This window comes from Mangifera indica, chromosome 1, assembly GCF_011075055.1.
Source record: "Mangifera indica cultivar Alphonso chromosome 1, CATAS_Mindica_2.1, whole genome shotgun sequence".
In the NCBI taxonomy this organism is placed as follows: Eukaryota; Viridiplantae; Streptophyta; class Magnoliopsida; order Sapindales; family Anacardiaceae; genus Mangifera; species Mangifera indica.
The window spans coordinates 7,316,802-7,330,040 of record NC_058137.1 but is presented as its reverse complement, the minus strand read 5'-3'; the positions used below and the strand labels follow the sequence as shown (position 1 = coordinate 7,330,040).

General features: G+C 34.2%; 2 protein-coding genes across 2 annotated transcripts; both read right to left on the bottom strand.

Annotated features, from left to right (window-relative positions):
- Nucleotides 1-2,436: 2,436 nt before the first annotated feature.
- Nucleotides 2,437-2,973, bottom strand: LOC123228026 (mitochondrial import inner membrane translocase subunit TIM23-2-like). The gene is made up of 2 exons (XM_044653216.1): nucleotides 2,949-2,973; nucleotides 2,437-2,768 (listed from the first exon to the last, which is right to left on the bottom strand). The coding sequence occupies exons 1-2, from the start codon at nucleotides 2,971-2,973 to the stop codon at nucleotides 2,437-2,439; spliced, it is 357 nt and encodes a 118-aa protein (XP_044509151.1).
- Nucleotides 2,974-5,711: 2,738 nt separating this feature from the next.
- Nucleotides 5,712-7,215, bottom strand: LOC123230348 (GATA transcription factor 5-like). Its single transcript, XM_044656539.1, has 3 exons — nucleotides 7,086-7,215; nucleotides 6,735-6,995; nucleotides 5,712-6,644 (listed from the first exon to the last, which is right to left on the bottom strand). The coding sequence occupies exons 1-3, from the start codon at nucleotides 7,191-7,193 to the stop codon at nucleotides 5,997-5,999; spliced, it is 1,017 nt and encodes a 338-aa protein (XP_044512474.1). The 5' UTR covers nucleotides 7,194-7,215; the 3' UTR covers nucleotides 5,712-5,996.
- Between the last annotated feature and the right edge of the window lie 6,024 nt (nucleotides 7,216-13,239).

Below are 13,239 nucleotides of genomic sequence, written 5' to 3'. Positions count from 1 at the left end.
CCCTTGAATGTTGTCCTCTCTTCAATGGGCCTGACCAACCCAATTATTTAAAATATCCTTACTGTAGCCCACTTAGATTTACCAAAGTCCGGGCTAGTCTTTAAGCTGCAAAAATGACAACAAAATTTGAGTTGGCACAAAGCCCAGAATTTAGTCGTATTTGGAATTCACTTAAATAAATTTCAAATCCACCACCAGAATAGTGCCAGTTCGTGATCCGAGTTTACTTCGTTTAACTTGATTGTCCACTTTAGAATGTGGTGTGTGGCCAGCACATGGCCGGCCTTCCAATCTTAATTCGATTCCTGAAGCAAAAGGCACACTCTACTTTGTCCCCCCATATTTGCACGCGGGGATCCATCTATGTGTGCTATTACCCTAGGCTTTGGCATTGCAATTATGTTTGTCCCACTAGCCGCCATTCCATGTTCATGATGTCCCATCAATAATTGGAATGTCGTAGCAGGGTCAATACAAGTCCGCATCATGTCGCTTGCTTCTTTGTTCTTACTGTATATATTTATTGAGATCAGACGATAAAAACCTCTTCAATTAGTATCTTTTGACTTAGTTTAAAAGATAATATTGAAATACGATGAAGAACATAATCTCAAACAATTTCTTCAGACTAAATTTAAGAAAGGATGTTAAGATGAGATGAAGAACACCTCCTCACATAATTGGTGTTCGATGAAGTTTGTTATCTATAAAATTGCTAATTGTTATTTACATAATTGGTTCGATGAAATTAATAGTCAACTATTTATAGTTATTGTTAACTCTTAACAGAAATTGTCAACTAGTTCTAATACAAAAAGGAAACCAATTGACTTGCAAAAGTAGTTGAAATAATGTAATCTCTTTGCTATGGTTTCACTGAGCGTTAGCCAAACTTCTATCATTTTTTTCTCATATCACCAAAATAGACTGGATTGAACTATAGGTTTTGGAAGTCTCAAGTGCCTCTTGCAATTGGAGCTTATGACCTTGAAGAGCGTCTCATCCACTAAACTACATGTCCAACTCCATTTCTTCAGGTTAGAGCTGATGAACTTGATTCAAGATTAGTCATTATCAAGAAACCTAATTCAGAACATTTGATGTGTAAAAGATTTAGGATAACTCTTGGTCTAGTAACAAGACTATTTTTCATCTCCATCACCTTCCAAGCTGAGCTTTTTTTCCAGTGTCAATTGATATTGTCTAAGCATCCAAATAAGAGAAGCTTGGAAACAAAAGCGAGAGGAGGCGTTGGGAGCTTTTCGTCGGTGTCGAAGATCTGGAAACTAAACCCTATAGAGGAAATGTTATTTTTTAAAACTTAACATAAGGAGAAACTTTTAGTTTTTAGGGTTTAAGGGGAGAAAATGATATTAAATTTTAGTTTATTTTAGATATTACTGATAAAATTATGATTTTACTCTTAAAATCGTTAACTTTTACCATTTATGGATGAATGTTTGAAATTTTTAAAGATAAAAAATGAAAACTTAGGAAAATAACAAACTTTTAAGTGGAAATAAATCCTTTGGCCTAAATCATATTATAAATTCACATATCTGCTTTTATAAGAAATATAAAAAGTGTCAAGTGTCACTCAAATATTTATGTAAATATTGTCATCGCAAGGTGGATAAAACTAAATAAAGCAAATGACTATGATGTTCATTGTTTACCAATTAAGAAATGGCCAAACGACTAAATCCCATCCAAAGTTTACTCCATTGACAAATTCCCACCACTAACTTTAAAAAATTCAAATATTCACCATTCTAAAAATGTTTTTTTGTTAGTTTTATTGTAAAGTACTAATTTACTATTTTTGTATGTATTAACGAAAAAAAGCTCTTTTTGAAAAGAAAAAGCGTCATCTCCATACTCATCTTCATCTTGGTTAGCTTTAATAGTTGCATATTCTCCTTTACTTCCTCAATAAGACCAAAAAAACAAAATACCTACGCAATAAAATATAAAAACACTTTCAAGTTCTCGTTTTTTTTTTCATACATAAGATTATACTAAGAAACGTCAAACAGCGAAACGAATAACTAAAATTCATTTTATTAAATATCTTCAGAAGTGTAAAATAGGACAAAAAATAACAAGACTATATAAAAGTAATATTCATTACAAAAGTTACGCAAAAAAAAGTCTTCATTTAATTATTTACTTGTTATTCCTAATATATCATTTTTGAGTAATTTCTTATTCTATCCAATACAATAAAATACAGAACCTAAACCCTCTAAAGCCCCCAATACACTAATTCTTCTTTCAAACATAAGCACCATGGGATTTGTGACTTCAAAATTCATTCAAATCAAGATGACAGATACAAGATTTTTTGATTAAAAACCAAGGCTAAGTTGACAAATTTTCATTATAAAATTACCCATCAGCTTAAACCATCTAAACCCCCCAATACACTAGTTCTTCTTACATGGGCACAAATCTCTTAACAGCATGCTTCCTGGCCACCGCAGCTGCGGCCATGACACCATCATTGCCCCCCGCAATCGTGGTTAACCGGATCCCACCAAAAGCCCAGTAACTCGACCCAATATTGAGCCCAACCACAACAATGTTCAACAAATCATCAGTATCTGTCAAACTCACCAACCCACTTTCCGACCTATAGTAAATCAACCCAAGAACAAGCAACGAGTTCCCGAAATGCCGACCCACCTGCCCGGCTAAGTTAACAACACGATTGACCTGGAGCTTAAGCAAGTCGGAGAGCTTGACTTGGTGCAAGCCATGAACGAAGCCTTTCCAAAAATGGGGTTTAGATCTAATTAAGTCTCAGAGTTTTTATGTTCTAATCACAAAGTTTAGTTTGATCCCTTTGAAATCTTAATCTTTCTTTATGTACATAAATATAAACGAAAAAAGATAAAGATAAAAATAATTAAGAGAAAGACTGACACATCAAAAAATTAAGAATTTACCGTCACCAAACTTGATGATGGCCATTAAACGTATTTATTATCTTTGGAAGATAACCATTAAATATATTTATTATCTTTACAAATAGAACTTAACAATAACTTGGTCCACAAAGATGGAAGCATCAATGTTATTGAAGGCTTAGAGGCGAAGGCACATAATTGGGACAGCCAAGTCCAAAAGATTGGATGATGTGGGCACAAAAGCCACTCACTATCATGAAAACAATGAAAACAATGGAGAGGTTGATGCTGTTCAGCTTTTCGCCTTTCGGTTTGTTCTAGTAGAGTGAAATTTGGTGTCTTGAAAATATTCGCAATTCTCTAAAGAAATGCAAGTATTGTATAAAATCTTTGATTCAGCAATATTTCTGAAGCAGGAGAAGAATGTTCTTCTTTAGCCTATTAATTATCACTCTAGTTGGAGAATATTTGTTCTTTCCGTTTTTTTCCCACAACCTTATTTGGATTTCTTATCTCTTCCAAGAAAATATAGAATTAGGGTTTATAGTTTGGATTTTCCTTTTGATCATGTACAAATGGAATAAAGAAAAAAAGAACCTTGTTTTGTCCTCGATCTTCCAAATCAATTGAAACTCATGCTTTTGCATGTCAAATTATTGTTTTGCTGATTCCTATAACTGTTAGAGAAATTTTAGTTGGCATAACATATAAATCAATTTTTTTTAACCTCAATTATTAATAAAACTAATAAAACATTAAAACTTAAAAAAAAAAAATATTTATGGTCAGTCACTGTCTTAGTGTATCAAATCAGTTATAATTCTGATTTATCCAGTGTAATGATTATAAACTCAATCATTATATTTTAGAGTTTATCTGTTTAATAAATCTAGATGAGATTGTCTGATTAACCAAAAAAATCAATTTCTTTTTCTGTTCATTAGAAATTCCGATGAAATTATAGAAAGTCCAAAACTCATCAACATCAACACTGTTATTGTAAGTTTGTGATTCTCGAAATTTCCCACATAATTTGCCGACTTACCTCTATAATGGAGGTTTTAGAATGGTTGAACACTGGTGGCAGATGGCCTTCTCATGATTGCCACGCAGCTATATAATATAGAGGGAATTTTCCTTGTTTATTTATTTATTTTAGTTTTCTTACCGCCTAATAAAGTATAAAGACTAGTTTGATTTTGGTCCGAACACTGATGGATAGCACGTGATTAGTGGCTCAGCTCACATGATCAGTACACTTGAAATAAAAACTACCCTAATAGCTCATTTTATGGAGCCAGTGGGCAGTATTCACAGACCATTGTTTATTTATTTGTTCTTCTTCTTCTTCCTTTTTTTTTTAAATGTTTGCTAAGGTATGAAGTAATAAAAAGTGACTTGGGTTTGACTCACGCAGCTTGTAAATAAGTCTACATAGGAGACTTTGACAAATGGCAGGCAGGCACCTCAAGAAATTAAAAACCCTGATTTGATTTGACCGAAAATTTTGTCTTGCTCTTGGGGAAGAAGACTTTATTTCTTCTTTTGGCCGATCTGTGTGTTGGCCAAAAAAAACAGATTTGTGTGATGCACATATTTGTTTTGCCTTTCCACTAACGAATCATCGGTTCACCTTTGGTTGGGTAATGATTTGTCATCGTCTAGAAGAAGGAAAAAGTATCGGTATGAAGGTTGGCCGGCTTCAATTACTAGAGGAGCAGCAGCAAGATAAAACTACAAACCCTAGTGGAAAAATGTTTATTTTTCTACCAAAAGACTATTTTCCACCCAAGGTATGCTATTTTCTCAAGTTTTCTCCCGTTAATTTTGAAAATTCTATTTACCTATCCGTAGGCGGTTAACGGTTTCAAGAGTAAAATCGTTATTTTATCTGTATTATTAAAAATAAACTTAAATTTGATTTTATTTTCCCCCCTAAACCTTAAAAACAAACAATTTCTCTTAACCCAAGTTTTAAAAAATAACATTTTCCCCCTTAGGGTTTTCAATTTTTTGACGTCGTTTCTTACTCTCTGGCGACCTCCAAGCCACACCTCTTCCTCTCCGGCATGACCTCCTTCCGACGGTTGTCTTGGGCATGGTCGTCGATGAAGATGAGTGGTCTTCGTCGATGATGAAGACTCTTCATCGACGAGGAGTCTTTGTCGTCGATGAAGACGACTCATCTTCGTCGACGACCATGCCTAGGACAACTTCCTAAAGGAGGCCATGTCGGAGAGAAAGAGACGTCGCCTGGAGGTAGTCGGAGAGGAAGAAATGACATCGAAAATTTGAATCTGAAAATTGGAAACCCTAGGGGGGAAATGTTGTTTTTAAAACTTAGGTTGAGGGAAAATTGTTAGTTTTTAGGGTTTAAGGGGGAAAATGATATAACTAACAAACTCAGTTAATTTTAACAACGCATGGGTAGGTAAATAGGATTTTCAAAGTAAACGGGGAGAAACTTGGAAAAATCGCATACTTTGGGTGGGAAATAGTCCTTTGGCCTTATTTTTCAAATCTTAGGTTGAAGGGGGAGGGGGGCAGGGGTGAGAATGTGATAGAACTTTAATTTTATAAAATTTTTTATTAAATAATTATTTTATTCTTAACCCTAACTGAGATTTTTAACATAAATTGATTTATAGGTGAGTATTTAGATTTTTGGAAATTAAAAGATAAAACTTTTGAATTATAGATGTCCACAAAAAGGTTGAACAGTTTTGTCAAAACACAATCAACCGATCTAATACAAAAGCATATAACAAATATTGTTCGAGTGAAAAAAAAAAAAAAAAAGACTTTAAATATGAAAACAAAGGTTCAAATCTAACCAATAACATTTCTAAATCAAACATTTTATTTACCTATCACTAGACTAGAATCGGTCCAATCTCAAGGGGTGATCTGGGTTCCAGATACATATTGAAAGTCATCCTAGCAAGTAACATTCCAGGGAACCTACCAGGCCCACCACGACAAGATATACAATAATTCCAAACGGACCTACTTCGACTACATTAACTAAACCGGATAAGCTTTTAACTAATCTAGTGCCGCTTCAATTCTTGACTAATGCTTTATCCTTCAACAGCCACTCGAAGGAACATAAGCATGACAGGGCTCCAGCTGACCCACCAATCCCTTCTTGCGTCGCATCTCCAGTACTTTGCGGTGGTGGTTGGAGTGCTTGTCACTTGAAAACGTCGGGCTACAAGCTGGGCGGTATTCGGGTAAGAGCCGCCCCAACTTGTAACGAACCCCACACGCGTTGCACAGAGACTTGGCTCCAAGCGGGCCTGTCCTCCACTGTGGAGTCTTCACAACACCGCAATGGCAGCACCTTCGGATGAACAAGGGCCTAGTCCCAACGATGCCACCTTCACTAGAAACCATTTGTGTAGTAGATTTTTCCTTCGGACTTTCGGTTTTCTCAATTTCTTGAAGGCTGGAAAATAAACCAGCGTTAGAGTAAATAAGCCAGGGGCTTAAAGAGCCTGTAAAACTCGAAGAACTGTCCGGTGACCAAACTCGTACTCTAGTCCTGACGCGTTTGCTTCTTCTTGCCTTGGGTGGGACTGGAGCATTGACAGGAATGATAGTCAAAACCGGTGCTTTTGATTCAGCAATTTTTTCTTTCCCTATCACCGATAGAGTTACGGCGGGACTAGAGTACCCTTTGAAAGAATCCTCCACGAAGTGAGACAACCATTCAAGGTTTTCGACATCATCAGCCTGTAAAAATGTCACCTTTGTAAACAGCACAACCTAAGAAAAGCTTTGAAAATACAGTTCTTTTAACCAAAACCAAAAAAATTAGAGCACCGGAAGGACGAGATCCCCTGGCACGGGGCCAAAAGCTTCAAAATTGACAATTGTTTTCAAGTCGTTTTCATCGACTTGTTCATCTTGCTTTGGTGGGAGAGAGATATTGGCATTCTGCTCTCGGGGCTCTGTTTCCTCATTGAAACCGTCGTCGTTCGAGAAGTCAAAGAAGCCGTTAACAAAGTCGTCTTCAGCATTGATTACAAAGAAATCATCCTTGCTTATACTGGCCTCCGATGTGGCTTCAACGCATTCCATTTCCTGAGACACAAAACTCGGAGTTTTAAAACATGAGAATGTTAATAAAGACAGAAGCTTTCTGTTCCCCATATAAGAAATTAAGAAATACACCTCAACAGCAGAAGAAGCTAACAGAGAGTTCGTGGTGGCTGCAGAGAGAGAAATGGAAGTGAAGGGCTGGCATGAGAAGATGTGAGGATTGTGAGTTTGGCAAAGCATCAAGTAAGAGGTGAAAAGAATTTACCGAAAAAAAGTTAAAGGAGTGAAAGGTCATGGACTATACTAAAACTACCTGTTTCCTTCCTATTTATCTTGTCCCTTCAATTTCACTTTTCCACTTTTTTATTCTCTTATTAATATTTTTATTTGCATTTGGTACAAATGGAAGGTTAGGGAATTTTATTTTATTTTAAAAAACGTTTTTACTTTTTTAAATATATTATTTGAATGGCCAAAACACTTATTCCCCCCAAAGTTTGATGAAAAGACAAATTATCATTTCATTAATTTTCAAAAACTCAAATATCCAACCATCTTATAAAATTTATTGATATGATTAGGGGTAAAATTGTTATTTAATTAAAAATATTATTAAAAATTTATCATATTTCTCCTTTTAATTTAAAAACTAATAATTTTCTCTTACTTAAGATTTAAAAACTAACAATTTTTTTCTTACATTTTCCTAGAGAGCTTCTCTATTGTCATGGTTGTCATTGTTGCTCCTTTCCTCCCAGTACTCTCTTTCCTTCTCTGATGCTCCCTCTCCCTCCAGATTGGTGGTTCGATGGATGAAGAAAATGGATGGATTGAACTTAATCTCTCAACCCTCACATCAACAAATGACGAACGAAGAAAGATGATGGAAGAAGGTAAATGACAAACAAAGCCCAACCCTAATGATGGTTCCTCTACGACAATGACGTTTGGAGGGAGAGGGAGAGAGGGTGTTGTTCCTTGACAATGATAGTTCCTTAGTCCTCCATCCATTCATCTTTTTGAAGAGATGTAAAACATGCTTTACTTGATAACAACAAAAATAGTAAAGTAATACTAACGACACTAATTAATGCAATGGCTGAATTGTTACCATTTCAATAGCTCATGTTCACAAGCTTGAACCCTTATCTTTTGAGAAGGGATAGAAACTTTTTTACCAAAAGGCATCTGGCTTTGATGGTCGTTGGACTCCAAACCTGATGGAATTATCAAAACAAATCATTAGAAAATGTGAAGGCCTACCCTTAGCAATTGTTGTTGTAGGTGGGCTACTTTCAAGAAAAAGCAAAATTGTTTCTGAATGTAGAAACATGCTTGAAAATTAGGGGTCCAAATTAAGTAGTGATTCCCATCTTAAGGATTGCAACAAAGTTTTGTTGGAAGGTTATATTATGATCTCCCTCACCATCTCAAGTCATGTCTCTTATACTTTGGTGTGTTTCCTAGAAGGCTACAAAATTACATTTGGGAGATTAACTTGCCTCTAGATAGCTAAAGACTTTGTTCAATGCAACAACTATCTTCCATTTGAGCATGTTACAAAAGAATACTTGAAAGAGCTTATTGATAGAAGTTTGGTTCAAGTTTCAATGAGAAACACTTTTGGACGAACTAGACATTGTAAAGTTCATGATTTGATGTGTAAGGTTATTCACAAAAAGATGAAGGAATGTGATTTTTGATATTTCTTAAATGGAAAAGACTTGAGGCATTTTAGTGAAACTCGTTGTATTTCAATACACAAAAGCACAAATGGTGTTTTATAGAGTACAAAAAATTCTAAAATCCATTCTGTTTGTCTTTTCGATGCAGGCAAACTATCCAAATCTTTCATGACTAGGTTTGTTGCTTATTTCAAACTCATTAAGGTACTTGATTTTGAAAATGCCCTTATAAATTTTCTTCCTTATGGGGTAAGAAAGCTTTTTCATTTACATTATTTAAGTTTGAAATGTACAAATTAAACATGAGAAAACTTCCTAAATCCATATTCATACTTCTCAACTTAGAAACTCTGAATTTGTAATAAACTCTTATGTTTGAGTTTGTTGTTGAGATCAAGAATTTAAATCAATTGTATTGTCTAATTTTTTGACGATTGGACTTAGAAGGTCTTTACCTAGATATAGTGAAAATACAATAAAGGTTTAGGGTTTTAACAGAGTTGCATATACTACTTAAGGTGCATATAAATTCCAAAGTATTTAATGAGCTTAGGATGTTGATGCAATTGAGCGTTAGTCTTGCACACAAAGATGTAAAGAATTTTTTTGTTATCATCTATAATCTGGAAAACCTTGAACAGTTGAGTCTATCAATGTTGACTAGTGGAGAAGTGATTGTTGATCTAGAATCTATGGCTTCTCCTCCTCAATATCTTTAACAATTGTCCTTGGGTTTGAGAATCAAGAAGCTACCAGTTTGGGACTTCTAGACTTGAAAATCTTATCAGATTAGAATTGCAATTGCTTGAATCAACCAATGATTCCATGAAAATTGTTCAAGCTCTGCCTAATTTGCTAGTGCTTATTCTCCTGATGAGAAACTGTGATCAAGAATTACATTTAAAAGAAGTCTGGTTCCTAAAGCTCCATGTGTTGTATCTTATGGACACCATAAAATTGAAATGGATGATGATAGAGAAAAGTGCAATACCTAGTCTTACAGGCTTTTGAATTGGACTGTGTTCATTAAGGAAAGAGATTCCAACTAGAATTGAGCATCTTAGAAGCCTGAAGGAACTTTTATTTCTTATAATGTTAGAGGAGGTTTATTGCATGATCAGAAATGAAAACTAGGAGAAGCTCACCAACACATTCCAATAATACGTGTCAATTATAAACACACAATTATGGGATGATATTTTTCTTACACAACTAGATATCTTTCATCTCTTTCAGCTGAAGATTTTGAGAAGATCTTGAAGAAATTTAGTCCAAGTAACAAACATCCCTATTACTGGATCAACAAGTCAGTCTCCTAAAACATATAAAGTCTTTCTCTAAACTATTTTCCTTCAAGTAATCTTCTCAAAAGGAAAAACTTAAATATGTAAACACAATTGATTTGAACTTGTCAAGATCAACTTTATGCTATTGTTGTATAAGAACAAGTAAGGACTTGAAGTCACAAACGGGTTACTCGAATCAATGGCCAGATTTTTCACTATCCTTAAGTATGTGTAGTTGTTAAGATCTTATTCACATGTTCACTTAATCGAACAAGGCTGGTGTGGCTTGCACTAAGCAATCTTGGAGTTACCTGCAATAACAAGGGTATGATTTGTAGTCAGGTGACTTAGATGTGATCTTCAATAAAGTTGGTTTGACTTATATGCAAACTATAGTTGGTGCAACACTTGAAGCTATTAGCTAGAGGCTCTGTACACATATCTAGTTATTTGATGACTGTATATAAAAAGTTGTAAGTGTATAGATAAATCTATTGAGAGACTATTTAGTTTGTTGCCGTCAACTTTAATGTAGTAGAATTTATGATGAGAGACGAAGGCGTCATCATGTCTAACCAACAATGCCCATGATCAAAAGAGATTCTAACTAGGGCCACCAACAAGCCAAATTACTTGCGAGCAGCTCATGGCCAAGCTTAGGTTTGGTTTTTGAGTTAAGCTAAAGTCAAATATTAGTTAGTTTAGGAAACTCATGGGCTTACAGTTTGGTTCAAGTAAAATATCAATAAGTTTTAAAAAGTTTTTCAATCTTATACTAACATTCTTAAAATTTTATTTTTAGATTTGAATATAAGAGTAATTAATAAATATGTAAGTTGTAAGAGTTTAAATATAATTTTTAAAATTTTTAAAATTAAAATATAATTATTTGAACTGAGCTCGAACCATCTATTTTTGTCTTTACCTCGAGTTTTATATAAATGTATTCAAATTGCGTTTGAGTTTAACACTACTCAGAGTTAGCTTGATTTATATAATCCCCTAATTCCAACCAGAGCTAAAGAGAGGGGATTAAAGAGATTGAGACAACAACTAGTTATATTACCTTAAACATTTTGATCTTCCTTGGATTAGAAAATCAATAATGTCCCCGTTAATTTATTTGTTGTGGTAGTTGTTGAGTTGACATGCCCATTGATTAATGTTTGATTTTTATTTCTTTTAAATAATAAACTTCAATAAAAGTTATGTCATTAACCTTGATAAAAACCGGTCTTTTGATATTTATATAAGTCAAAAAACTTATTCCCACTCAAGGATAGTTGAACTTTTCAATTAGTACCTATTAAATATTAAAAACTCAAACTCTTATTTATGAGTTGTTAAAATTAACTGAATCAGTTAGTTTTAAAAGTAAAATCGTTATTTAACAAATAATATATTAAAATTCTCTCATCGGTTTAAAAACTAACAATTTTCTTCAAGATCATGTTTGAAAAATTACATTGTCCCCCTAAGGTTTTCTTTTCAACCCATCATTCTCCAACCATCGAAATCTGACCGTGACCTTTCTTTATCTGTCGCTTACAATCCCCCTCCCTTTTGTCATAATCTTCCCTTCAACATTTTTGTTATATACGAATTGTCGTAGTCGTCAATAAAGAATGGTTTGTTCAGAGAAGGGGGATTCTATCGTTTGGGAGAGAGAGCCTTGAGGGAATTTTGCTGAAGAAATGGAAACCTAACAGGGGGAAAATATAACTTTTCAAAGTTTAATTTTAGAAAGAATTGTTGGTTTTTTAAACTAAAGAAAAAATTGATAAAGTTTTATTATTTTTAATATATTACTAGTTAAATATCAGTTTTATCCATGAAACTAACTGATTTAATTAATTTTAACCGATTATGGGTAAGAGTTTGAATTTTCAATACTTAACAGGAATCAGTTTGGGGATTCAACAAACCTTGGGTGGAATAAGTCTTTTGGCCTATTATATATTGATCTTTTCTTTAGACACAATTGTTAATTATGAATCCTCCTTGTAATCTTGTTGCTGTTGGCATGCCAAATACATCATTCCTCGCTCTAAAATATAGTTTTATTTACAATCAAAATGAAGCGTCATCCAAAAAATATGCAAGAGGCAGCAATATCTTAGAAAATTTATTTGATAAAACCCATATTTAAAAATCCAATAAAAAACTTGAGAAATATTGATTATGAATGAAGAAGATTGTAAGGTGACTGGGTGAAAAAGAGGCTCATTGTTCTTCCTTTTGTGTTCTAAATCTTAACTCAAAAACTAAACACTTTTTCAGCACACATATTCAGACTCTTTAATACAAGTTTTACATACAAACCCTAATTATAAAAAACTAGACGCATGTGTCATGCCTCTTGCTCGACTAGCTTCAATCGTTGCACCAACTTTAGTTTGCACGCAAGTCACCTTTCACCACAGGCAAACCCATGCATCTACCTACAGGTCATACCCAAATTATTACCAAGATTGTTTAGCGCATACCACATTTGCCTTGGTTAACAAAGTGAACATGCAAACAAGATGTTAACCATGCACTTACTTGAGGATAATGAGAAGCCTAACTGCTAATTGGAATACAGTGTTTGTGATTTCATGTCGTGTTCACCGCTAGACAACAATGGCATGAGCTAATCCTGATGAATCCAAATCAATTCTGTTTATATATTCGAGTTTAACAATCCATTTCGGCGGCATCATCCTATTTTCTCGTAAGAGCAACTCCTTAAAATTACAGGAGGACAAACCAAATGTCAGTTGCAAATTTTTAGTGTTTGGAGACATAATTTACTTTGAGAAGAGCCAATTAATTAATTTTAAGGCCAAAGGATTTATTCCCACCCAATGTATAGTGGAATCCCAAACCATACCCTCCAACTTTAAGAAACCTAAACACCCACCTCTCACCCAAAATCTGTTAAAATTTTATGTTATAGTTAAAGGTAAAACCGTTATTTTATCAATACTATTAAAAAAATTATAATTTTATCTCATTTTCGTCTCAGGTTTTAAAACCAACAACTTCACTTTTGTTTAAATATTTTCAATTTTGAAAAGTGACTATACCCCCCTAAGATGAAGAGATTGACGAATTTGTCTCTTTGTCATCACTTCGCTACACCAGCTTCCAAAGAGGTCGACCAAACAATTATGACGAGGAGGGATGAGAAGAGAAAGTTGTTGGTGATGGGGTGGTGGCCGGAGAGGGGAGAAGAAAAAAACCTAGGTGTGGAGGGGGGGAACAGTCACTTTTCAAAATTAAAAATATTTAAATAAAGGTGAAATTGTTAGTATTCAAAACCTAGGAACACTA

What these genes read in the sequence shown, in the direction of transcription:
- LOC123228026 (XM_044653216.1), bottom strand. Translation starts at nt 2,973, where the DNA reads ATGGCCATCATCAAGTTTGGTGACG. An exon ending in CATCATCAAGTTTGGTGACG is followed by an intron (nt 2,769 to 2,948) that starts GTAAATTCTTAA and finishes ATTTTTGGAAAG; the next exon opens with GCTTCGTTCATGGCTTGCAC.
- LOC123230348 (XM_044656539.1), bottom strand. Translation starts at nt 7,193, where the DNA reads ATGCTTTGCCAAACTCACAATCCTCACATCTTCTCATGCCAGCCCTTC. An exon ending in TAGCTTCTTCTGCTGTTGAG is followed by an intron (nt 6,996 to 7,085) that starts GTGTATTTCTTA and finishes TTTGTGTCTCAG; the next exon opens with GAAATGGAATGCGTTGAAGC. An exon ending in CAGGGGATCTCGTCCTTCCG is followed by an intron (nt 6,645 to 6,734) that starts GTGCTCTAATTT and finishes ACATTTTTACAG; the next exon opens with GCTGATGATGTCGAAAACCT.